The sequence below is a fragment of the Phoenix dactylifera genome, chromosome 7, assembly GCF_051530095.1.
Source record: "Phoenix dactylifera cultivar Ajwa chromosome 7, Ajwa_hap1_PhDact_Kaust_v1.1, whole genome shotgun sequence".
In the NCBI taxonomy this organism is placed as follows: domain Eukaryota; kingdom Viridiplantae; phylum Streptophyta; class Magnoliopsida; order Arecales; family Arecaceae; genus Phoenix; species Phoenix dactylifera.
Window position 1 is genome coordinate 26,600,099 of NC_143196.1, and position 27,927 is coordinate 26,628,025.

At 37.4% G+C, this 27,927-nt stretch overlaps 1 protein-coding gene and 1 pseudogene across 8 annotated transcripts; both read right to left on the reverse strand.

Moving 5' to 3' along the window:
* Positions 1-5,778: 5,778 nt before the first annotated feature.
* LOC103696253 (F-box protein FBW2-like) lies at positions 5,779-9,444 on the reverse strand. Of its 7 annotated transcripts, none has more exons than XM_008777805.6 (3): positions 9,265-9,444; positions 7,808-8,152; positions 5,779-6,810 (listed from the first exon to the last, which is right to left on the reverse strand). In XM_008777805.6, the coding sequence occupies exons 2-3, from the start codon at positions 8,113-8,115 to the stop codon at positions 6,147-6,149; spliced, it is 972 nt and encodes a 323-aa protein (XP_008776027.3). In that variant the 5' UTR covers positions 8,116-8,152; positions 9,265-9,444; the 3' UTR covers positions 5,779-6,146. The 7 variants fall into 7 exon arrangements, with proteins under 7 accessions (XP_008776027.3, XP_026656617.3, XP_008776024.3 ...); XM_026800816.4 differs by lacking the exon at positions 9,265-9,444 and adding an exon at positions 8,982-9,234; XM_008777802.6 differs by lacking the exon at positions 9,265-9,444 and adding an exon at positions 8,978-9,234.
* Positions 9,445-15,031: 5,587 nt separating this feature from the next.
* LOC103696255 (uncharacterized) lies at positions 15,032-27,350 on the reverse strand (annotated as a pseudogene). Its single transcript, XR_015988432.2, has 2 exons — positions 26,530-27,350; positions 15,032-16,291 (listed from the first exon to the last, which is right to left on the reverse strand). The product of XR_015988432.2 is annotated as an uncharacterized LOC103696255 (transcript).
* Positions 27,351-27,927: the final 577 nt, after the last annotated feature.

Below are 27,927 nucleotides of genomic sequence, written 5' to 3' on the forward strand. Positions count from 1 at the left end.
TCTGAATTACTGATGTGGATGCATCCGTGACAAGCATTGTTGCCGGTCTTGTATCTATTTGACCAATTTATTTTGGGTAAATCTCACTTGGTGAGAAACTGAGAGCCGGTTGGTGATTCTTCAGGGATAAGCGTGGGAGCTGTTTGTCCTACATGGCAAATTCTTGACTTTTGAATGAGCTGTCATTGTTCCTCATGACATAAAGCTTTTGGATAAGCCATTGCATGCAGTAAAACTGATGGGCAATTTGAGTAATTTTTGGACAACCTACGGACAGTCTTTTCCGCACTATTCAGACATTGTCTGTTCATCATGGCTCATGAGACTTGCGCCACTCTAGATTTTAATGAGGGTCAGATATGTACAGTCTTACAGCTATTTTCATAGATGTTGTTTCCCTGTTTTGTGGTAAATAACCAATGTGGAACGGACTATATGCCTGCATAGATTTTCGCATGCTTCTCCGTTTTAAGCCCCAGCATTTTTACTAATTTAAGGGTTCAAATTTGACATTGATCATAAAAACCACAATTAGCTTGTGGTCATCTTTAATAGGCCCGTCCTATAGTTTCCTATAGTCTATATCAGTTATGGCTAGGCTTATTTTGATACTATTTTTAAGAATTTAGGATCTTAATAAATGACTAGCCAAAAGATATTATTTGAATTTTTTTATCTTGTATATGTATATTAGATCTATCTAGTGCATGATTGGTGTGAAGCTCAATATACACCCTCAATCGCTGATTAATATTCAACATGTTTTTGATCTCCAAGTGGGGCAACTTTGAGGCATGCCTTTGGAACATGGAGTATGCCTCCTGTAATTCTGGATGACGAAACCTTTCAGTTGAAAACTGTAAATATAAAACTGAGAGCAAGTGCTAGTTGATATTGAATGGAAATAGGCAAACCAGAAGCATGAAATGCTTGCCATTATTAAGAGGCAATTAATCTTTGTCAAGAAATAAAGACACAGGCATAAGGCATATTGCAGACTAGAAGGCACAGGGCATTTCTCATTTAACAAGCCAAGCATCCTGAGAACCCCAAAGGACAAGTTGGGTTGGCCAGTTTGTAGGCCAACCATGGACTTCCAAATCCAATTGAAATGCCCACCCCCCTCATTAAATCATGGTCCGGGTCAATGAGTGCACCCAAAGGTATATGTTGCTACCTGCTCGATTTGACAATTAAGCAGGGTTAATAAACCGATTAAAAACTTGATGGATCGCTCGTAGATAACTCATTTTTTTCCATCTTGAATAATAAAGTTAACGTGGAATTGGTTTACATTACCATTACCTCTCAAAAACTTTCTAGGCTCATGGTTTTTTCCATCTTTGATCTCGTCAAATGGGCCATTTTACTATGGACTTCCAAGCGGTGAAAAAAGCTAATGAATCCATCATCTTCGTTCGGATTAATTGTTTCGATGCAAAGGAAATTCCTACAGACAAGTTTTTGAGAAACAAATTTGCACGGACAAGTTATCGGAGATTTTTTTTTTTCCTTTTTGCTTCTACGATGAAAAACCTAGAAATGTTTGAGCCTATTTTTCAATAGTATAGACAGTTGAAACTATTGATCCCTATAATAACAGAAAAATAGCAGCAAATATTTTTCCAATCTAACTCCAGACAGATTTAAGTGTCATTGTGTAGATATTGTTATAATGTAAACTAGGATGGAAGAAAGCAAGTTTAAAATTAGGTGACTTTATCAATAAACTCGATATACCTAGTAGCACCACTACCATTATAATAGAGTAATACTCAAATGATTCTTTTTTATGTACAAAAGTATTGGCCATCGATAAATTATATATTATGGGTATTATAAACTCGTTACATGTAAAGCCATCTTAATTTTTTAGATGGATGATGATGAAAAGCTGTATTACTTTCAAACCATGATTTTAAACGAAAGAGAAGCATTAGTGGATGCGAGGTGCAAGTGTTTGGCGGGGCCCATCTGGTGGGGCCGGACGCGAGCAATCCCTTCACACCACGCAGGAGAGAGAGAGAGAGAGAGAGTAGGGAGGCCCACGTGGATCTCCGACCATCTTACCCTTCCGTCTCGTGGACCCAAAGATTCTCCCACAGCCTTGTAGGCCCCACACCGAGCTTCAGCCAAAATGATCGATGCCCCTTCCGTTTGTCCTCATTTATTTATTGTTGCCTGCCCGCCGAATGAATCAACATGTTGATGAACAGTTCCTTCATTGAGAGCTCCCTTGATTTTTTTTTTTTATTGTTATTATTTCTAAACAAGGAGCTAACCTTATACTTCATCTAGAATTCACCCCATAAATTAGCATGGAGTAAAAAAACAAAGTAAAAGTTCATACTCGGTTTAACCCATTCTGCTGAAAAGCAAGCCGACTTTGAGCACTTGTTTAAGCTTGATCATCCCCCGTCATGTGACAAGCCGAGCGCTAATATGATGTGGTGAATATTTGCCTAACTCGATCTCGAGATGGACTGAAGTTCATAACCTCGGAATGGTCCGAAACACCTCACCTCAGCACTGACCTTTCGCCCCTATGAAATGGAAAGGAAGCACCATATATCCTATTGAAGAGCATAATTGCCCGGTTAGCATAGTTATTTCTGCATGTGCGATGCTAGAATATAGTTATTGCATGACGAGCCATTATCATATATTTATTGCATGCCCTGACAATCTTGGTAACGAACATCGGTCCTATCCCTTTATATTAGGAAAATCAGAGGATCCTTAGAAAAATCATTATCTTGATTCAATTCTCTCTCTAGAAATTTTTTTTCCCACTCTTCTATCATTTTTCTAGAATTAGACCGACTTGAACGTCGGAGGATCCTTCTTTAGAAAATCTCCAATAAAAGAATTTTGTTTCAAGGTGAATCTGCATCCTAAAGGCACAACCGACCACTTTACTAGCATCTCTACCGATAATCAGTAGTACAAGGTATTTCACTCTAGATCATCGCTGATCTTAATCTTACCTCGAGGCTCAACCAATCTCGAATTCTAGCAGCAACATTTTTTTTTTCTTCGAGAAATATTGAGCTTAGGTAATTTAGTAAGAGGGAACAATTGATGGAAAAGGATGTAAAAGTTGTTTAACAAATGCATAGAGTCAATAGTTGTTAAAATATAATCTTGACAGCATATTTGAGATCGTACAAATATTCTTTATTCATGTAAAAGAAAATAAGAATTGGTATCATTCATATACGGATGGTGGTCTCCATACTTTGATGGTTGGGATGCCATAAAATGGTTTTCATGATGAATTGTCTTTCATATCAATAGCCAACTGCTTATCCCAACGTAAAGAAGTTCATGTAATTCCTTGCAGGATGTTGTTGAATATAGAAAACGAGAAATAATCTACAAGATAATCCAAACCTTTGAAGAACAAAAAAAAAAATCCTCCCTTACAAATAGGTAGCCCATTAAAATAAAACAAGGGCATCTATTATCTATTAGCATGTCCTAGTCATTAATAAATATGATATCAAATAGTAAAAAGGCTAATGCTAAGGTAAATGCAACCAGGGAAGACACAGCGGCGAGCCCCACCAGAGGTAGAAATTTCAAGGTAAATGAGTGCGATTTCCTAAGGCTTGTCTCCAAGCGCTGTTTGCTGGTGAAGCATCGCCCGTACTGAGTACATCCACTGCCTCAAAAACCCCACCCACCCATTCACTGAAACAGCGTTGTTCCACATCATGTGGCCTCTGTTTTGTTGTTAGAAGACTAAAAGTGGATCGATCTGGTGCTGTTTCATGAAGCCTTTTTCGTGATGATATCGAAGCTGCAGGCATGTCACTCCTAGGCTTGGCCTGGCCCCAGGCCCAGCTCCACATGTGCTACAATTCATTCATGCATTTACTTTTACACTGATTCCATATAAATTGGCACTGAGTTTCTAGCCAGAGGTAATTGGAGGTTACCCTCTGGACATGACTTTTTACCTCTTCACCCCATGCCACCAGGAGAGAAAGAAAGCCAGCCAAGTGGAGCAACTAATTCTTATTAGTAGCCATGCTTGAACCAATTGCCTTCTTGGAAGGAAGGTTAAAAAAAATAATGATAATAATGAGTCGAAAGCTACGAAGTTATTAGCACGGACAGAGAGGATGCAGGGAATGGTTAAAAGAAGACTCAGTCGTGCAGAGTTCCTCAGTGCCGGCCAGGGCCCCGGTTTGGAGCCCCGTGATTCAATTGACCCGCCTCAAATCACACCAATCCATGAAAAAAATCACAGCAATCATTTCATGCCAGCAAAAGAGACTTTTTCTGCGACTAATTGGACCCATATGTTTTGAAAAAATTAATGCAGAGCAAATAAATATCACATCTAGCATTCAAAACATCAAATAAACCCATATGTTATCAGAATAGTCCTTCATAAATAGCGAATGATTAAAAAAAAACAATTATTTTTGAGACAGATTCAGATTTATTTTATATTTAGTATAGTTGAAATGTTACTGAAATCTAGGTAGTGGCTGGAATTTTGGAAGTGAAATAGTGATGGGCAAGAGTTAAGAGAAAAAAATATAAATACAAATATAAAAAAAAAAATTAATACATGTCAGGTAGCCAATTCTCTTTACATTCTTATATTTATGTGTATATATTTGAGTTATCAAATTTTCGAGTTCAAATACAGCTACATCTAAGTTTGGTCTGATAAAAATTGGATCTAATATATAGAATCCGACTTAATTCAATAACATTAACAAAAATTTAATTTGGACCCAAGCTGAAATAATCTATTTGGGTTATCGAGTTTTCGGGTATCATTTAGACCCCTACATCTAATCATGTATAAACTTTCTAATGCCGGATAAAAAAGCAATAAGAGAGCGAATAAAAGTAAAAACAGGAACTAAAATAACGGTAAAATGTTACTGAATTCATCACCAAAATATATTAAATATAAATCCCTAATTCATATTAATTAGTCCACATATATTTTTTTCCATTTCACCAGCCTAAGATGATATAGACAGTACAAACATGGCTTACCTCAAGAAGCATAGTTCCAGCAAATCAGTGAAACCACCCAAAAACCTTCCAATGTACAACCTGGAAAGTTAAATTAAATCCAAACATTTCAAAAGACAAGTAAGAGTTTTACACAGTTGTTGGAGACCAGTGGAGCCAACCAAATCCTACAACCAAAGACATATGTTTAAATTAAGCAATTATTTGAGTGTAAGTTCTTGACATATAGCTGCACGGCTCTTTCGCACTTTTCTTGCACGACACCAATTCCGAAAAAAAAAATCTTAGAATCTGCTAGTCTTTTGCCTCTCTCTCAGGAAAACAGCATAAGCCCTAACAGTTCACTCCTAGTCCTGAGACCAGAGGGACAAGGCCAGAATGGTACCAGAACCGACACTCTTCCCTCCCATTTAGGTAACTCCTCGTGGCCATGACCCACAGATACTGTCCCGTTTGTCAGAAACCTTGCCACAGAGAACATAACAATCAATTCATACAAAACAGCTCCCTCTCCATGGCATCAGTTGGAACAATGGAGTGAAAGAAAGCGACCATAGAACTCGATAAGAATACTTTTGAATCAATTATCTACCCTGCAGAGACTTTTAAAAAAAAGAAAGAAAAGAACGAATCAAACAGCATCCCAATTAAGATTCAGATACCTGAGAAAGCGCTATCAAAGCACTGACATTGGTGTTTTTCTAGTTTGATAAACCCCCATCCCAAAAGATCAAGCCCCTGCACAAGGCAGTGCATTCATACGAAGCACATGGCGAGTATCAACAACCCGACTGCATTCGATTCATCACTGGATGATAATCAAACTGTTTTAATAAATGATTGCCAGTCTGCCTCACCCTATTAGATCAGAAATAGCTTCTCATATACAGGTGCTTTCGCAATATTCATCGAACAAATACAACTAATTATCCACTAGAGATTTCCTTGGCGATGAACAAAGAGGTCCGGGCACTTCGATTTGCTTCATGTAACAAGTTTACACCCAAATGCATCCCTTCCAACATTCCAAAGCAAAGATACAATAGGATTTATAGTAGATTATAGCGGTTCTAAAAACCACCAGCAGAATAGTAATAGTAGCAGCAGCACGAGTAGGTAGCCCATTAAAAGCAAACAGACAGTACTCATGGAGATGGAGGCCAATCAAACCCAGCAAATTCAAAATTTAGCCCACCACCATAGAACCTGACTTCCAACCCCTCCAGCCCTTGCTCATCATCCCAAACATTATCATCATCGCTCTCCCCCTCATAGACGTCGATGCCATCCTCCATGAAATCCCATGAGTACAGAGAGGAATCTGAGTAATCCGAGGGGGTATCATCATCCCAGAATCTCTTGTCGTAGCAGTCCACGATATGAGGTCCCAACACCTTCAAACTAGAATGCCTCTCCTTCAGGATCTTGTCGTCAAGCTTCACATCCCAACAGCCCCTCACGTCCAGGTACTCGAGATCCTCGCACCGTGAGAGAATCTCGAGGACCCCGCATGTTGTGAGGAGGTGGTAGGCCATCTCGAGGTGGCGGAGCTTGGGCATTGTACGAGCTATGGCCTGGGCCTCATCATCTTGGCAGACCTTGTCTGCCACCTCCAGTGGGTGCATTCTCCGACGGAGCCCAACAAGGGACTTGCAGTGCTTGCCAAAGGCCTCAAGGGCACGAGCACCAATCTTTTTACAGTAGCTCACATCCAAGAAAGTGATGTTTGACAGTTTCGGTGCAACATGTTCAACAATGGAGTCGCTTATTTCACTCCTCGGCAGCTCTAAGGTCTGAAGGGAAACAGCACTTGCAAAACCCAAAAAGAATAGAAAGATATAAGAGAGATTCAAAACAAATTACCATCAAAAACAATATCCAGTATCAGGCACTTTTGGAAGATGTTCGCCTAATCCCTTTCTTAAATTTTAAAGCTGGTTTAGAGGTTGGCTCTTTCTTCAGCATTAAGGTCTGAAATAGACCAGGAATTGCAGAGCCTACCTCAGGAATTAGATATGCAAAACCCATATGCACATAATTGAAAGCTACAACTAGTAACTTTAACCGAAAAGCTCCAAGATACGATACCAAATCTTTGCTCTCAAGTGGTTCGCATGATCATTAACTGAGTTTCCTATAACCAAAAACAAAGGGGATCTGAGACAACCTACTGCTCCGATTGCAGGTGGTGTGCAATCGCTTGGACAACTAAAATAGATAAATTGGAGAAGCAAGAAGTGATGCTGAGACTTGACAAACACATTGGATGAAAGGGATATAATGGATTAGAACTCAAAAAATCATCCACCATTCTAAGTTTCAAACTATTTAGGGAACCTGTCCGTGGGGATCTATTTATTAAGAATGAGAAGCTGCAGCTCTTATTATTATAAACATTCATTTGACTAATCTTATGATGAAATAATGCCAATATTGTGAAATCCAAAAACAAAAAATATTTTGTACTCCACTGTGTGAACCTACGGACTGTTTTGTCTAACATCCCGCACATTGTCAACCTAGAAATATCTTCTAGTAACTGTTCTGAGTTGCTAACCAAAGATATGACGCCTACAAATAAAAGGAAATTTTTTCCAAAATTGAGATTATCACTGATACATTAGTAGAGTAACAAGAGAAGTTAAAATTTTGATAAGATGGGTTTGCTTGACTTGCCATAATGTGATTCCTAAGTTGCGGTTAAGCAATTCAGATGCTTTGTTCAGCCAATAACATCAAGGTGTAGAAACAAGAAAAGTTGATTTTTTTTTTATTTTTTTTTTAACAAAGAGGAGTTAATACTTACTGGTCTGCAATGAAGGAAAAGATGGAGTCACTGGGGAGTCCAGAGACGCAAAGCCGTCGGAAGGAGCCACAGCTCCGGGCGATGAGCAACTGAAGCATTCGATCCAAATGCTCCGGCTTGCATCGCTGGCTCCATTCCTCAATGTCTATCTCTTGCCAGCAGTAAGGCCCGGAGACCGCCCGGCGCCAAGCCTTGCAGACCCTGGGGACAACAGTGAGGATCTCCTGAAGCGAAAGGTTACGAAAGATTAAGCCCAGAGCATCAGGAATCAGCTCCTCCCACCCCCTGAATTCACTGCATTCCCCCATCTTCTCCACGGAGGAAAAGAAGAGCCACCCTACAACCCTGTCCAAAGACCCAGATCAAAAAGAGAAATAAAATCAAGAATTAGAACAAAGAAATGATTCAAAATGATAAAAAAAAAAATGTAGCTAATTTAGATTCCAATCTACAAGACTTAAGACTATCTTGGAATCCAGAGAGACGGGGAGAAATAAATAAAAAGAAACCAAGAAAACCAAGAAATTTAAGTCGAATGGCAAACCCTATTTGTTCAATGGATGGGGTGCCAGATCAACAAGTAGCACCCAAGGTGTCGAAATCGAGACACAAAAAATCGATAGTAGGCACGATCTAAGGGGCAAATTCGTTCAATTTTGCTTGGAAATCGGGAAAGGAAATAATCTTCAGTGAGAAAGACGAGAAAAATCCCCCCCCCCCCAAATTGCCTGTTTTAAGCAATGGATGGACCAGGGGACCAAAATCCAATCGAGATAACCTATCTGAAACCTAAAAAGATCAAGAGATCAAGAAAAGACGAGCCTCGCAACAAAGAAAAGCCATCACATCGACAAATGAAAACGACTGGGGAAAAAAGGGGGGCGTGGAATTACCATGCAAAAAACGAAGCAAGAAATCAAGCAAAAATAGAATAAAAAGGAGGAAAAGGTTCAGATCTTTTAGTCCTCAATCGTTGGTTACCCATAAGATAAGGCGGAGGGGGCGAAGAGATCAAAACCCAGAAGCAAGAACGGGCAAACCCACAAGTGGGGCTCGAAGCAGCGAGGACGAGCAAAAAAGATTGCGTCTTTCAGTCAATTTGCCCCCGATTCGGCTGAAGAAAAGCAAGAAAGAAGGCAAAAAGTGGAAGAAAGATCAAGAAATCCAGACCCACAGGGGAGCATCACTTCCGGCACAAGTGAAGGATCCTCCCTTAAATCCCAACCACTAAAAAACCATCAACTTTACCCAAAGCAATGGCCGAAAACTCTGCCAAATCTTATTTGAGCCACTGTCCGTGACCCAAACGACAAAAAAAAGGGAAAAAGAAAAGAAAAAAATGCGCTCTTGAGCCTTTTCTTTATTCTGCTTAGCAGAAAAATAACAACTGTAAGGTTAAGAATAAAAAGGAAATAAACGATGGAGGAGAAAAGCAGAAGGAATATATGAAGAGATACCCCGCAAAAGTAGAGCAAGAGCTCCAATTCCGACCCTTCGTTTCGTCTGCAGCAGAGAGAGAAGGGAGGGGTTGGGGGGCGCACCAAACTTCGCAGAAAACAATGGGAAGAACTGCGGCAAAAGCTACAGGGAACGGGGAAAAGTATTAAAAAAAAAAAAAAGGAATTAGATTTTTTTTTTTTATGAGGTGGTGTTGATCATAAGTATAACTTTATATTATTATTTTTTTATTAGTATATTAAATAAAATTAAAAAATAAAAAATACAAAGTGTCCAAATAAATTTTCTCACACCAGCCTATGGCGCCGATATTTTATTAATTAATAAAATAATTTTTAATAAAAAAATATAATAATAATAAGGGTGGAAAGCCATTGTTTTTGTTATTTTATATTTTTTTTTGTTCTTTGAATTGTTTGAAGTGACAACGTGGGGCCCGGATAGGACTGTGGGGTGGAAAGGGTGGATTTTTCTACAGCTAGCACTTGCACTTGCAATGCACGTGAGTTGATTAGGAGGTTAATTTGTCTAGATAATAGGTACTCCAGGAAAACCAAGTATCATTCATAGCTCTAGGGTTTTGATTTGTCTTTATTTGTCCTAATGTACCATATGTACTCTTGAATAAAAGTAATGCATAATGGTGTTACTATTAGCAAAGGGTGATGAAATACTGAAGTAGTGAAATCGAACATAGGACATAGAGATACACCTGAAGATTTCTTGTTAGGATAGTAGAGGTAGATCAGTGAACAGGGAGCAGGAAGTGAATCGAGCTAGGATAGCATGCACCAATGAGTTTGGTTTTTATATAGTAAGGACACTTGGCTAGGCCGAGGCTCAGATAGAATGGATCCGCATAATAAATCATGAATGGCAAATAAGATGGTAGCTTTGCTTTTTGATTATATAATAACGTTGGAATTATATTTTTAGCAATATCGAAAATTTGAACATTGAACCTTCTAAGAGCAAGTTTTTAGAATGAGGTATCGGCTAACCATACTAACAACTACTAGTATAACTTATAAATCATAAATTATGATCGAATAGATGTGGTAATTTTCTACCGCACCTTTTATTTGCATGGGCCAACTAGATGCATGTGAGACCTAAGAAAATTTGTCATTTTGTATTTAGTGCTTTTTATCCAAGAGAAATTGCTAACCCTATGTTTATGTATCTTTTGTGAAGACATTACCTTTCTAGCACAACTAGACCCTACTAGCCGGATAAATCTAGTTGAGCCATATCCATTGGCCCCGTGTCAAATTTTATTTTCAATACAAAATATAAATGATGATGCTATTATTGCATAACAGATACAAGCCATTGCAAGTTTACAACTCACAAGTAGATTAATTATAGATAAATTTGTAATTTTAAAGCTAATTAAGATTCGGACTTATAATGTTACAACAGTTTTTTTTCTGGAAAAACAAAGTTATAGGAGGGTATTACATGTTAGTTTCACAGGCTGTTATCCAGCATAGCAGCATAGTCAAAGCTGTGGTTGATGAACAACCTATAAAACTTCGACATGTTTATTTGAAAAAGAAATAATTAATGTTTGAACGTAAGACATGGTTTCAAGTGTTACCACCCCCTAATAGCAAAGCTCTTCATCTTCCATATTTTTATTTATTAATGGATCAATGACAGTTAGTTTTATCCTAATCGAACCCACCAGCCTTATATGTATCTAGGTCCAAATATTTAGAGATGCCCTATCCGAGACTTGAACTCATAATCTCTATTTGCTAGCAGTAGTGTAACTATTGGGATAAGCCTCAATTCATTAATATATCCTCAAATTAGATATCGAAGAACAAAATAATTCTAGAAAAATATCATTTGGACCAGTTCTATAGCTTTTGTTATCGTAAAGTCATTATAACAAGATAATGTTTAACAAATGACTGTAATTTTTTTCCGGAATGACAAATAACGATGGTTATTTCAACATCCATTACAATGATGCAATAGGGACCTCATCTTATCGGTCATTTGGGTCATTAATTAATATTTCAAGCACGTTAAGCTTATGTAACAGTATTTGAAATGTAGAAACTATAAGGTTGGTTGGGAGTATTAATTGGGTTGGTGTGCAATCTACCTTGGAGAATTTAGTGCATCTGAACAAAACGAGCATGGCTTGCGTCAGCCCCTACTACTCGTAGTAGTTCAGATGCAACCTCGATTTGGAATGTCTTGCTCATAAATTCTGCAGGACTTATTTTTAATTTTTAGTTACATATTCTTCCAAGCTTTATCTTGAGTTTTCTCCTTCCCTTAAGGGTACAGTCCATCTAAAAATTATATCTTATACTACATGCACCATAGCGGCCATGCACTATACCAATCATCTCATTTTTTTGCTCTAGATAAATTATCGAGACGAGCGTATGATAAAAAAAAAAGCCAAAAAACATAATTAGGATGGTGCATAGCCACATGATGCATGCAGGAATTTTTCATAGAACACTAGTTAATTTGACCAGGACTATAAGATTGAGGCTAAAATTATAAACTTTTAGGTGACTTTTACTTTACAAATAGTATACATGAGACTGCATGAATCGGTGGTCGCTGTAAAAAGTTTGGGCATAAGGACCCACATAAGCATTGAAGCTATGCGCTCTTTTTTATGCCTATGGTGCAACCACTCACAATTTAATGAATATTACAAAAAATATTTAAGAAAAATTAAGGTGGTAACTTTAAGTGGAGGTACTTAAAATTAAACCAGTCATCTGGCAGCTTTGATTGGTTAAGAGAAAATTTTAAATCGTGCTGTAACTTTTAGAGTGAGCGATGCGCATATACCATATTCATGTTCATTTCAAATCATTCAATTGAATGATGTGTATAGGATGACATATCTACTATGATTGAGCACTTAAGGAAAAAATAAATTAGTAAAACTTTTATACATATTTTTTGGGAAAGAAGATCAACTTGGGTTGTAGGATGGAAATTACTGGCTCAAATCTAATCCATTTCTTTTCAATTTGAGTTAGGTCAATGCCAAGATTAATAGGTCAGTTGGGTAAAGGATAACCAAGACATGACAAATAATATGTACTATTAAGTTATCTAATTATATCTTAAACATGTGAACTGGGGCTTTTTGAGTGGTCGCACTGCTCTACCTAACAACCACATGTTTTTGGTTATACTCCCCAATGGTGCGCTCTCCAAAATTTAGAGGGTGGGTCTCCCACCCTCTCTCTTTCTCCCATAAAATATTAAACATGTTATGCTAGAATATTATTTCAAGGAAATTATGTGAAGAAATAATGATTAAGTAATACATAGAAATTGCCAAAAAAGCATTCTGCACAAGTTGGTTAAGAACTACATATAAATTATTATTAACAATACAAATTGATGATGAATTATATAAAAGTTATCAACAAAATTTTGAGGGAATCATGAAGCAAGGTATTAGGTTCAAGTTGTTTTAGGTTATGATCATATCATTTAGCAATGCATAACCCAACCAATATTTGAAAAAGCCTTTTTCATTTTTAAATCAAAAGTCTAATTCAAGGACTCTTTTGGTTTGCAAGACGAGAAAGGAGAAGTACATGCGAAATTGGAGAAATGCATCTAGTTAGAGTTTTAAAAGAGAGATAAAAAAGTAACTTTTCTATAAAAAATAAGATTCCACAATTTATTGAAAGAAAAAACATATATAGGACATAGAAAAATCCAATTTCTACTAGCTAGGAATTAAGATATTTTTTTAAAAAAATGTCCTTAGGCTTTTAGATAAAATGTGATAAGATCTTTTTCTTTATTAAAGACAGCAGATATTTTAGACAATTAAATGCTCAACCAAATATAAATTACACTCGAATGTGCTACTTTTTCATAGTTAATCAAACATTCAAAAATCACTTTTCCATCCATCCATCATATACTCAAGCATCAATTTTTCAATATATATATATATATATGTATGTATGTATGTATATATATATGTATGTATGTATATATATATATATGTATGTATGTATGTATGTATATATATATATATATATATATATATATATATATATATATATATATATATATATGTATGTATGTATGTATATATATGTATGTATGTATGTATGTATGTATGTATGTATGTATGTATGTATGTATGTATATGTATACATATATCTATATATGTATATAGATATATGTATGTATGTATATAGATATATATATATATATATATATATATATATATATATATATATATATATATATCTATGTATGTATGTATATAGATATATATATATATATATATATATATATATATATATATATATATATATATATCTATGTATGTATGTATATAGATATATATATATATATATATATATATATATATATATGTATGTATGTATATATATATATATATATATATGTATGTATGTATATATATATATATATATATATATATATGTATGTATATATATATATATATATATATATATATATATATGTATGTATGTATTACGAACCAAATGAGTTCCAAATGATTTCAATTTATATTGGAACATATAAATTTCAGAAGAATGCGACGCAGCCTACCCAAGCTTCTTAGGGCATGGGAAGAATGGGCATACCACTAGAATAAGTCACGTTAAGAGAATAAATAGTTCGAATCTCTTATGATCAGCTATCATATACTGACCATAATAACAATGTTCTTCAAATGACTGAAAATTCTTAAACTTTTGTAATGTTTTCCTTGTTCGGATGGTTATACAAAAATATCATCACATAAAAAATAGACTGAGAATCTTTTCTGTATTTAATTGATTTCACAACTCATGCACAAACTATTTACGACTTGTTGAGATACTTCTATGGATTTCTATCTTCTCTTTTATGCTTGCTCTTTCTTTGATCGATTGACTTTGCAAATCCTAGTAGTTGTATTTGTTGCTATCAGTTTTTGTCAGTCACTTTTGTTTTAAACAAAACATAAAAACATATTAACGATTTTTAGTTCTTTTTATTTTCCTTAACTTAATTACTTACCGTTTTCAAATTTATAAGTTTTTTTTATGAGAATTCAAAGTTTTTGCCCCCGACCAAATCGTTCAATTAATTTTTCGCTTGTTTATCATTTCCAGTCACATGAATTTGTCCATCCAGAAGAATGTCGCAAGACATTTAATATTTCTTTCAGAAAAACGTAAAACATTTCATCTTTTTTTTTTTTGGTACAAAAACAAAACATTTCATCTTTGCCAAATGAAGAGGAATGCGATGGTAACTCAGGAAATCACTCAATAAATACACTCAGCAGTCTTCTGCCATTCATATTGCTTCATTACTTGGCACAGTTCACGATGCAAATACCCAAGGGAGGAATGAGAATATAGCCCACCAACTGAGTGATTTTTTGAGTAAGAAATTGAGTTACCAAAGCAGTCTTCCCAAATGAATTGTTGATTTGTTGCTATGAACTAAGCCATTACCGGACGTGCAAGCTGACTAAACTAGCCAGAAAAGAGGCATTCAAATTTACATCAAAGATTCAGTTAAAAAACCAAAGAACTCCCCAACTAAACTGCAGCATCTTTTTTGATTGAAAAATTTATTTATTTATTTATTGAACTCCTAAAGTGCAGCATTGCAGTAGCTAATCTTAATTTGTTGAGGATACACTGATTACTGATAAATTTACTGTTTTTTAGGCAAGGAATGTCAATAAAGCTTAGAAACCTCTGGAGACTCATTATTAAGATGGACTCTTAGCCGTTGGCATTAATGAAAGATACATTATGCTCATATTAAAAGACAACGACAGTTTGCATTGGTCCAACCTGATGACACCAAGATACATTGGAACCATACCAACAAAAAAAAAAGAGTGTGAGAGATAGAAGATAGATAGATAGAGATAGAGAGAGAGAGAGAGAGAGAGAGAGAGCTACCACTGAGAGAGAGCTATCACCAAACCTCCACGCTAAATGCATCGTTCTCAGCATGAGATGAATACTGAAGCACCTATCTTAGCCAGCTGCGATTCATCTCAGGTGCCTCCCTAAGTCAAAAATCTCATTGAAGACCTCTAGTTTCACATGGAGTAATAGCACCCATCTCTGATGGTAGTCTAGGTCATAATTAACTTGAAAAAATATATGGCTTCAGGCTTCAGCTGAGGGCATCACTCTCAGCCATCAACGTGCCGAAGTAATGGCATGGAGCAAAAGCACGGTAGTAACCAGTAATCACCTCGGTCTACCAACTCTCTGTCACTATTGAGATAAATGTGAAAGAATGGTGAAGTGGGCCTCCTCCCCTTCTTTATTATCTTTTTACCTTCCCAACGCTAGCTGGTGGAGCAGATTCAGCCTGCATTCACTTTGACATGCCAACCTGAGAGAGACCTTTTAATTCAGCCATGGGTTTTTTGACCGCCTGAAACACTGCGACATTTTTGACGAATGGGATGCTTGCAATATACAAACTAGTACTAGAGAAGAGAATAAATGCGCTGACCTACCAACCAACATGCCACATTGTAAGGTCATCCCATCAGGATTGCTACTGCCATAATTCACCAGTGCTTGGATCCCTACCTGAAACACAACGAAGATCTAATTCAGAATCTCTAAACAGAATCGAAGATCACCAAATGGAGAACGCGACACAAGTTCAGAAACTTCCGAATGGCCTCAAGAATCAAATCACAAACTTCTCTGATGCGTGAATGTTTATATTATTCGTGGCTCACCAAGGCACAGCAATGTTCTTGGAATATAAAAAGCCCCTTCCATGTAAGTCCAACCATCACTTTCAAAACAAGACAAACAGACCTGTGAACTGTGTTGTTAATCATATGCAGACCAAAATTTTGCCCGTCACCGCATATACTTTGTACAAAGTCATTCATGTATTTCTGATGGAAACCCTCGGAACCATGCACAGAAAGGAACAACAAGCTGCATTCCGTTTGCTGATGGTATTCGTACATGCAGCAGTTCAGATCCGTGTTTCCACCTCAAACAAAGGTCCCTGGAGAATAATTTTGCGTGCAAATAAAACAGTAAAGGATAAGACCAAAGCTGCAGTAACCAAGATTCTTCTTCTGGAGGGGGAAAAAATCTTTGAAGTTATTAAGTTAAAAGGATCGCCAGCAAAGTATTCATGCCCAACTCCGATGCTTCAGAGACACCCAGTTGTATAAAAGCATAGCACCACCACACAAAATCAATTTTCGTACATATATAGGAAACACATGGATAACCTGGTGAGCGAGCATTCAGAACCCGACTTCACGTAATATAACTAACGAAGATGACATCACTCCCTGTATTGTAGGCAGTGATATATAATGAGTTAGGGAAAAGTTATTAATATAAAGCTAAACAAAAAAAACTAAATTTCTATGCAGTACAGGAAGTACAATCCAGGTAGACGGGTCACAACAGAAACCACAGAAGAATACGTGGCTGTTCAATTTGCATCTGTAATGTTTCTATCATCAATATATTAACTTCTTATACTACCAAAAATAGGATCCAACTCTCTATGTATATTGAGAGAGAGAGAGAGATGCTATTGTGTGCTTAGGTGGACTAGGAAATTGGTCCATTCATATTCAAAACCATTGATAAACCATTCAAATTCAAAATCCAAACTATCGAACATGATCTGCATTATAAAAAAACCATAGAAACCAAAGTTCATGCGGTTTGGTGGTTTCTTACCTAATCTAGTAGGTGTAAAAATGGATGGTTTTAATAGCATTGCTTCTCTGGAAACCATCTATCTTCGTCATAACCAAACTTAACCAAGCCCGAGGAGACTACTTGAGACCATATATCGCCTTTTTTTTTCATCTGCAAACTTTCCCTTCCTCCCCCTGAGCTTGAAAACATGGTGGAGGACTCATATAAACCTATTCACGGAGGTCTCCATGAAGAAAGACCTTTTTGACATCGGGCTGATACAGTGGCCAAGATCTGTTAGCTGCAACCGACAGAATAACTTGTATGTAATTGAATTTAGTTTGGCCACAGGAGTAAAGGTCTCGAGATAATCGATGCCATAGGTTTGTTTGAAACCTTTCGCCACAATACGAGCCCTCTTGATAGAGCCATCAGCTTTGTGTTTCAAGGTATATACTATGTTTGCTGGCACCTAACCATCAAATTTCGGTGAATTTAAATCTACCATGTTTTAAGAAGCATAGATCACGATCCATAAAGTGAATTTTCAATTTATATGCCCTATCATGTATTTTACTTCACTAGTGCAATTGAGATTGTTCGTTTTAGTACCAACTTGATGCATAGGTTAAAGACAACCAAAATATATGAATTTATGTTTCTAAGCTTTTTTATAGCATACATCATGTTCAATTATTTAAATCTTGAATTTGGATGACCTATTGTTGATTTTTAAGGTGGGCAGACCGATTTCTTGGTCCACCCGAGCACACGGTAGCATCTCTCTACAAACACACACGCACACATGTTATATAATGTTCTAAAACTGCATAAAGATGAGAAAATTCTCAGAATATTAATTAGTTATAAAATCATGTTTTGTGATCATCCATTACAGAAAAAATGGCAGGAAAGGCGGTTATTCTTTTTCTTGCCTTAATTGGGATGGGATAAAAATATTTAAAATATGAGAAGATGTTGGCATAATTTATTGGAGAATTGGAGTGAGGGACAACCATCAAAACGCATGCAATTTTTATTTAGCACACCATCTCAATGTAGCATTAAACCAGCATACATATGGAGAAATTGTCGGTCATTAATTTGCATGTTTCTTCAATTTGCTTGTGATGTCTCTTATACAAGCAACAAAAACTCTTCGTTTGATATAATCCTAAGTACACAACAAGTATGTCTAGGGATGTTGATACACACAAGATTAATAACTAAATCATGTAAAGCAAACCACCTGATGCTTGAGATTCAGTTTTAGTAGATAAGATCTACTAGAAAATCGAGGATGGGTTATATTTTCTTTATCTAGAAAGGGTAGTAAAGTAATATGATTTCCTAATTTTCATAATCGATACAATGGTTCTCTCCTCTGTCCAGCAACTTACCAGATCTTTCAAAAATGACACTTCTTTACCAATTAATATCACACGATCCGACCTTTAGTGTAATAGTAGAAGGCTGACATTTGTCATGGTTTGGTTAGTGGCCATCCTAGATAGAAGATATTCTATCCTAGGTGGAAAAGAAAATGATTAAAAGTCTTTGGATAATCTGGCAGGATTGGACTGAATTTCCTGCAGGATTCGTGGATTGAGCAGTCCATTTGAGCATGGCCCGTATCAACTCAACACCTAGTCCAAATCCTATGGGGAGAAAAAAAAAGACCTCCATGGATCTTTGTTTCCTGCAGACCAGCTGACCCACAGGTTGGGATTTTGACTAGAACTTCGATGGGCTCTTAGAAGATGCAGGTTGGGCATGCCAACAGGCCTGATTCTTGCAGGAATAAACAAACAAGCGCCAAGTTATCTCAAGAATGGCGGACCAAATTTGGAGGGGAAGCTCAAGAGCTCGTACAAATAGAACAGTATATGGTATCAATGCAAGCAGGAACTTTTATGCATTGCATCTAGGTGTAGGACTACGTGATGCTAAAGGAGATCCTTAAATAGGTACCAACCTACCCATTGTGGATTTTAGGTGAAGAAGACGGTGAAATTTAATATCAAATTTAAGTAATTCATTATGGTGATCCTAGGGGTCAAAAAAAATATTATTTTATCACTAACATAGGGGTGAAAATATGGAACCAGCATCTAAGGGTATGTGTCAGTATTGAGACTTGCAACTATTGCAGCTAGGAACTAATAATAACAACAAAACTATGGAGATTCAATGAGCATTGGATTTAGTGCATGCTGCAGTTTCAAGTAGGCACTAAAAATGTCGTCAAAGTTTTGCAATGATAAAAGGTATTAACAGCAAAATTATGTTGCAAATTTCTATCTTAAGGTTCATAATCTTAGCGTGACACCTATCTTTTTCTTTGGATAATTGATGACACTTTACTATCAGTCTTCAGGGAATTTTGGACTAGTTTAATCAAGGATAAGCAATGCATAAAGCTTATCAAGTTTGTAAAGATTTATGTGCTGAAATCTTATGTTTTCGAAACATGACAAAAGAAGTGTTCTATCATGTTTGACAGTTCTGGGCGTCATTTTGATTAACGGACAACCAAGGTCGAAGCACATATATGAGTAGCATCCATGACAGTAGTGGTGGAAAATTCTAGTGAGATTTGATTTGTGATGAAAAGGCACAGAATTTAATGGATCAAGTTCAACCAAGAAAAATGGATAGAGCATACGGCTTCATTATGATTAAAGTTATAGTTGAAGTTAAATGAATCCATAGGATAACATCTGCAACAATTGGGCAATGTGATTGAGCATGTTGGACAGTCCACGGGTTTGGTTTCAGCAAGGGGTCATGTAGGGACAAAGTTCTACTCAACAGTAATTCACTAAAATCAACTTTTTTTACCAAATAAAACAGATTGCTGAAACAATTAAATAACTACTATATCAACCCCATTCCAGTTTGCCTCAAGCAAATCCAATTTCACCAAATAAATATGGTATCACATAGTAAATTTTAGCTGAAGCATACAAAACAAACATCTGATTATGAATTTTACTGATCATTACTTGACTAGTTTGCTAGTTGTCATCGACAGAAATTATCATATTCCTAGTTGCTTGAGTTCTTTCATCTTTTTTTCCCAATCAAGTTGTTACTTCAACACAATTCCTGCTGCATTTTAATGCAGAATATTGATTATCAACTAGAAATATACATAACAGTCCTAAAGTGTAGTGATTAGACATACGTTGAGGATATATCTTACACATACTCCATATTCATATATCATGTCTTTATAAAATTTCTTAGTGACTTTTGAAAATTATGATGCAACCCAGAAACAAAGAAACAGTGAAAACTTTCCGGGTGTAAATATGAACACCAACTGTTTTCAAAAAGTTAAACTCTAGTGTTGGTTTAGAAATGTTTCTTGTATCTGGAGTGCAAGTTTCATGTTTGTGATCCAAGATCAAGATTTAATCAACACAAAGGTTTCACAAGATCTGCTTGAATGTTTTCAACCAACAGAAATATACTGGTTTACTGAGACTGGATGAGATCAAAGTGGAATTATGGAGCCGAAAAATATAATTGCTCATCAAGTGAAGTGAGGAATTCTTTTGACCAGAGGTCTATAATGGTCAGAATATTAAATGTCATTGCAGCAAAGATAATCAAACAGTGAACCATGATGAGGTGCTTTGTTGTGTGCGAAGTAATAGATTAGAGAAGGGCCAGTCTTCTGAGCATATGTGCTTGGCTCAAGACTCAGTCTCCTAATGGAGCTTTTCAAATAGATGCAGGATTAAGTAAAGTAGAGGCCAAGCTACACATAACCTATGGGTAAACAAGCTTAGATAAAATTTTCCATGAGCCAGCATTCAATTATATAATCCATCACAATGAAACTCCTTTTAGTGAAAGTGTTCCCCAAGAAATATCTGACCTGTGCTCTTATTCCCACATCTGATACTTCAACGATTATTTACAAAACTGCCATCCCATTTGTTTTCTTTAGATAACCAATGTATAGATGCTCTCATCAAACATGTATGCCATTGTACCACATTTCCTTACATTATTTCAATTTAATAAGAATCTTGTTACAATAGAAAAAATTATTTATAAAATCTTAAATGTTCATGAGGAAACATGGATGTGGAGCAAGGAAAGAAAAGGCAGGTCATTTCCTTAGGAGAAAACAAGTTAATCAGAAGAAAAAATATATGAACCAGGCTTGCCCCAGTGGTCATAGCCCTCTGCTTAGCAACCAGTGGATCTTGGTTTAAATCTTGGGTGCTGCATCTTCAAGTACCGGGACCTAGGTCATTATAGTGCAGCTGGGTCTATCTCCCTTTTTCTCAAAAAAATCATAGGAAACAATAAAAGTAATAACATTCTTAAATAACTCCAAAACACTCAATAACAAGACATAAGAGATAGCTTGAGATGGTCAGAAAGAATTTGAGACTTAAAGAGCAAGACATTGGGTGTGGTGAATAAGTATCAGAGGTTAATGTCAGGAATACATTTTTTCTTCCATATTCAAGTCAAAATAAGATGAAAACAACATATGCAACAAAAGCAAACAAGCTAATTAGCCAACAATTGCAGGTGATGAAAGTTCCACCTCAAAACAAGGTGGACCAAATAAGAAAAACAAAAAAACAAAGATTACCTAAGCCAAGGTGGCCCAAGGAAAAGCAAAGAAGATGGGAATAGAAAGGAATCACTAAGGAAGAGATTGCTATGATTAAAGAGGCTTCTTTCATATTAATCTACTTGATAAAGGTGCTGTAGGCAGCATGGCATTCATGGAAGCTTTTGCTAGTGGGAAGTATTTGGCTAGACAGCTCAAAGTGGATTGGTCGCAAATGATCTAACAGCCAAATGGAGGTTGGAATGGGAATTCAAGCGCATAGCAAAAGAATGATAATTTCCATTTCTTTATTTTTCTCATCCAAGTTTCATTAGAGGACAATATCAAGGTCTGGATGGGGTTTCTTAGATTTTGATGGGTTACATCCTTGCCTTAGTGCAAATCCTCATTCTTGGGCTATCTTTTGAAAATTGGAATGTAAAAATGGTCCTCTGCATCACTACAATAACTGAACTGCCTATAGTTAGACATTTGCGAGGAGATCATCATAAAGGAAGATAAAAGAAAGGTGCGTTTGCTAGAACCCTCGTCCAAGTCAAGGTGCAAAAAACCTTCATCCCAAAAATAACCACAGTCACTAAGGGGCTTCTAGAAGCATATGCATAAGCATATCCCTCCATTGTTTGTGTGCGGCTGCATCAAACATCAGCTTTCATGCTGCGCTAAGGAGGCTATCATTCCTCCTAACAATGCCACTCAAACCATTAACTCCATTAGGGCATTGTCAACAACATGACAACTGCCTAGTCCATGGCCCAATATTAGTCCAGAAAGTAATTCGAGAGACGACAAAAATCAAAGTAACTGCCCCAAGGTTTTAGACATCAATGGAATGGAGAGGCATCCCATCATCCTAAGTGTCAAGATGGGGCATCATCCCACATGTTGGGACAAGACGGTCCGGACATGGACCATCCAGCAGTATGCAAAGCATCTACCATCCGAAGTGTCAATATGTAAAGCATCCCGCTCCATGGAAAAACGGGACAGCAACATCCAGCAGCATTTAAAACCTTGACTACCCCACGCCACCACAATTGGCTTTGGCAAGATTGTCATAGCTTTATGGATTGTTGATGCAATCAGAGTTTTAGACTTTAGAGTTTTTGGAACTTTATTTTATTTTCAGATTATTGCGTTGTTTTTTTCAGTTTTTCTTCAGTGGCTATTTTCCCTTTTGGTGGGTTAATATATTGTAGGGTACTACCCATAAGTACTATTGATGCTACAGTACCATGTGCAGTAATCAAGTCTGTTTTGGAGGTATTTTAGTCATTTAGTCTCTAGAACTTTTATCATATCTAGGAATCATTAGGTCTAAGAATAGTGGTTGATTGGTATTATTATTTGTGGGGTTTTAGTTGTTGGTTATTCCATTAAACATTTCTTATTTAGGAGTCCTAGCTATATAGGGAAAGATAACCAGCTGACATCTTTTTAGAAGAGTTATGCATTATGCTGGGAAAAAAAGATTCCATGGATTTTATTTTGCGATTAAAAGTGACCGCAGGCCTTCTTTTTTCTCCACTATCTTCTTATTATATTCTTCTTCCTACTACTCTTTTCTACCCATTAGAACCCCATTTCCATATGTTAATTACTGCTGTTAAACATCAGATATATGACTGATAATCAGATCTGTAATGAAAACTTCGGCCTTTACATACCATCAAAAAAAAAAAAAAAACATCAATCTGTCTGCAGAATTCAGATCTGAACCTATTCTATGCTAATAATTTCGTGCAATCCCTAATTTCATTTGGGCATGACAACAATTTGGTATGAAAGCCCTCAATCCAGCAGGTGGTTGTGGTTTATGCAGTTGGTAAGTAGACAAGTTCACCAACCAATATGAGGCATGCCTCAAGGTGATAGAGAAGATGCTACAAGATCATGATTTCAGGTTCAGTCGACTAGAAAAAAAGAAAGCTATATGACTGCATGGAGATAATTACTTATATTGTGGATTCAATCAAGAGGAAGAAGAGACACACAAACCCAGACAAACAATTTATATTAGCAACTCCTAATGTTTTAGCCCTGATCCACTTTGTGGGATTGTATCAACAAAATCAAATTCTTAAAAAGAATCAGGACAAAAACGAAGAGGACATAAAGATGAAGATCAAAGGTATAGAAATCTCCCTATCAAAGATCTCATTGTTCGGAAATATGATATGCAACTGAAGAAACTAACTCTAGAAGTAACGTGACAAGCCATTTTTCGAGCAGCTAAAAGATTCAGATGTTGAACTGAATGTTGACATCCGTTCGGTAAATATTGCTCATTGAATGCTGTAATGATCCTTTTCCATAGTAGCATTCAAGATACTGCGCAAAACAATGTTCAACAACTAATTCAAATCATACAGAATATGAACACTGACTTATCAAGATGACTGGGAACATGATTTCAAGGACCAAGATTGGACTTCAGCAGCAACTTATGACGATTTGGTGATGGACATGATGCATAGACTTTGTATAAAAGATCAGGTGGGCATGAACATGCATAAGCAGAAGCTATTGATTAGATCAAAGTTTTGAAGCTTCAAATTGCTGGAATTTTATTTTACTTTCAGTTTGTTCGATTTTTCAATTTAGTCACTATTTTCTGTTTCAGCGGCCAATACCTGATTCCATTTCAGTGGTATTTTGATCTTATTTAATCTCTAGAACTTTTATCATATCTAGGAGTCTTAATAAGTTAAGTTTACCCCTTAACTTGTATTGACTCAACAACACCCAAGTTATGCTTCACCAAATGGTTCACCATACCCTTAAATGATGGACTTTACTTAAATTTTATGCATTTGGGCCTGACCCACCCAGCCTAATTAGCCCACCAGCCTTGTCTTACTCGATTATATGCCAACCCATCTTCGCACCACCCAACATCAGTTTAAAATATAATTACATAATAATTTCTAATAATGCTCGCTTTGCGAAGGTTTTGAGAGAAACTTGCCCTCTCTCTCTCTCTGTCTCTCTCTCTCCCTCCTGACCACCACCCGCTTATTCCCATCTCCCACCAATCCTCTTCCTAGCCCCCTTCTTCTCTACATCGGATCTCCTTTTCTACATCGGATCTCCTTTTCTAGCCCCCTTCCTATAAACACCTCATCCCCATTGTGCCACACCTAGATTTGTATAACCCCCTAGGTCCCACCAACCTCACCACCATAATTTACAAAACCTATCCACAATAACCCTCTATACATCTCCCCTCCCGCCTACCACTAACACAAACTCCCTCCTTCTAACCCTTCTCTCTCCATACCTCCCCCTCCTTTCTCTCTCACCATGGCATAACAGCAATAGATGAAGTATGGTTTAATTGGGTCATGCCAGCTTGCCTAGGACAGAGGTTTACTCTCCAGGTTGAGCCTGGATAAGCTGGATGTCTAGCCTCGTGCCAATAGTCTGGGACCAGAAATTGAGCTTTGGCACAAACCAGCTCAGTTGATGGACACGTATATATTTATTATATATATTATATAACTATCAAGCATCCTCAATACAAGCGGTCTTCCTCCAACCAAATAATTGATCTTAGTATCATTCTTTTTCCAATTTTGCAAATTGCTTGCTTCTTATCATGTTACATATTATTTTCCATATTTTCCTTCTAGGTTACCAATTTTTAGGCAACTTTCCTTGCACACCGAGCAAACACAAAGGCACTTGCATTACCATTTGTTAACTCATCATCCTACACCAAACATTAGGAACTCAACTTTGATGAATTTAATCTTCTATGCCCGGACATTCATAGAGGTTTACAACAAATGATTTCTTCTACATGAGAACGAACTTCGATCCTTTTTCATTTATTTTATTTTCATAAGACCCTTGTCACAATATTCAGCTAGCATTTCCTCTATAAGTGGCTTTTATCAATCAAACATCTCTTACCAACAACAATTGCATAAAATTTTTTGGATTATCTAATTGTGACTTTGCTCACCTCTTTCTAACATAGACGAAGGAATTTACAAGTAAACCTCATTATGCACAGTAATTTTGTTAATTGACTACTAAGCGTATACTAGCACCAAACTTCTTGCCACCAACTCATGATTTGGCATGATCAATGTCCTTATTTCACAATTCCCTAATTCAAAGCCTCCCAATCTAAGATTCATTATTACGCCACTTCTCTTTAGCACTTTTATGGTTACAATTTTTTGTTGAGTAACTAATCCATATAGATTATTTGCTAATCTACAAAATGAACTGTCATCAGCATCATACAAGCATAGCTTCCATTGACTGATTGCCTTCAAGCATCAAAAGTACTTCCAAGGGCATACATTCTTAAGCATCCTCTTGATTCTTCTTCAAACAAAGCACCATAGCCACCTTTTCTTAAAATCACCCTTGGGCTTTGCCCCTACATTTCCAAGCAACCAGAACAAAGCAACAAACATTTTTATGATAATTAAGTTATCATGGCAGACTGTTTGTATGATCAACCTTAAGTTGACTAAAGATTTCCGGAAAAAAAAAAACAAACAAAAAGGTGTCTAGTATTTAGTACATCATCCATTATGTATATGGTTCCACATTCATTCGACCATATAACGAGCACTTCTTGTCTCCTGCATGTCCTTCCACTCGTAGTATCTATTTTAATTTATTACAAAACACATCAGAGATTATCTAGCCCACATGCTATTTGAATAAGTTACTAATATTTGCAAGCTCAAGAACTCATCACTGCCAACATATTGTTAAGGACTCCAATCAAACCCCTTCTTATTAAGATATTAACATCCTTCCATATTCATATGATGATGTAGAGGAAAATACAAACCCCAAGAAACAAAATTCTAGAATGAATATTAACAAGCCCAAGTCCACATTATATCATAATCACAAAGAAAAGCCTAACTTCATCCAACGGATTGCAGCGATTTAATGTGTCAGAGAAGATGAAGCACACATTTAATCAAATGCCACAGGGAAGATGGAGGTCTTACCATTTGATAAGTGATCCGAAGAGAAAATGCTGCATGATCGGCACCTTCTCAAGCACCTCAGCTTTATACATCTTCAGCATCCCGCTGTTCACCTTGCTCCATCTTGGCACCGCACTTATATCATCAAGCATAGGGGAGTGCTCTGCGAAAACCCCCTTCTTCACCTTCTTCACAAAGGCAACACAGGCCAAATACATATATTCATGAGAGAAGTTATCAGGAATGTCCTGGTTGTGAATCGACTTGGGCTTCATATACTTGTGATCAATGAGCTGAGCAGAGCCAAAGATGAAGGGGAGGAAGTGGTAATCATCGAGGCCCCAGACGCCGTGAGATCCGGCGGGCTCGAGACAGTATGTGGTCTGGAGCTTGCGCACGAGTTCAAGATAGGCGACGAAGACCCGGGTGACGAGGGCAGGGTAGTCCTCCTCCCGAATGAGGCCGAGGCGTGTGAGGCAGTAGAGGAAGGCGGCGAAGTTGGTCTCGTGGCCGGTGCCATAGTCGATGTGGGAGGCGTTGCCGAAGGAGTCAAGGAGGTAGGGGAGGAGCTCGTCGGCGGCGGGGCTAAGCTCGTCCGAAGATAGGAGGGGGAGGAGAGCGCGGGCCTCGGCGGAGAGACGGGCGTGCCAGGACCGGTAGGCGGGGTTGCCGTAGCGGGCGGGGTGGGGGAGTGGGGGGATCTCGTCAATCCAGGAGGTTAGCGTTTGGAGGAGGGAGACGAGGGACGTGAGGGTTTGGGAGAGGGGGGGGCCAGGGTCGGAGAGCTTGCGGCCACGAACGGAATGGGGGAGGGCGGCGACGAAGCCAAAACTCGTTCCTTTCGTTTATCCAATGCCTTATGTGCGCCTTCGATTAAGAAGAATTTGATCTCTATTCATCACTTTACAAAAGCGAATAATGTCTTACTCGAATTTCATCCTCGCTATTTTCTTGTGGAGGATCGGAAAGCGGAGGAGATGTTACTACAAGGTAAATGCAAAAATGGTGTCCATTCGCTGCCAGTTTCGTCGGGTGCTCCTTCAGCCAATGCTACCATGCTTGTTGGAGAACGAGTCTCGTTAGAAGGCTGGCACAGGCGGGTTGGACATCCCTCAACTTCTATCACCTCAAAAATAATAATCAACGCCAACTCTCTTTCCATTGCCAAATCAAATAAACATCACCTATTGTATTGTCTTTCTTGACAATTGTAATTAGAGCCACCGATTGCCTTTCACTGTGTTGCTGGAAATTGAACCCGGGAGCGGCTGTCGGCTGAGAGGGTGGAGCTCCGGCGAGAGTCGACGAGTGGTATTCCGTCGGCGGGCCGCGTCCTCCGTAGAGCCTGCGAAAAAGCCGATGGCCGGAATTGATAAGTGCTAAATAATACATAAATTATCCTCTTTTTCATAGCACTTA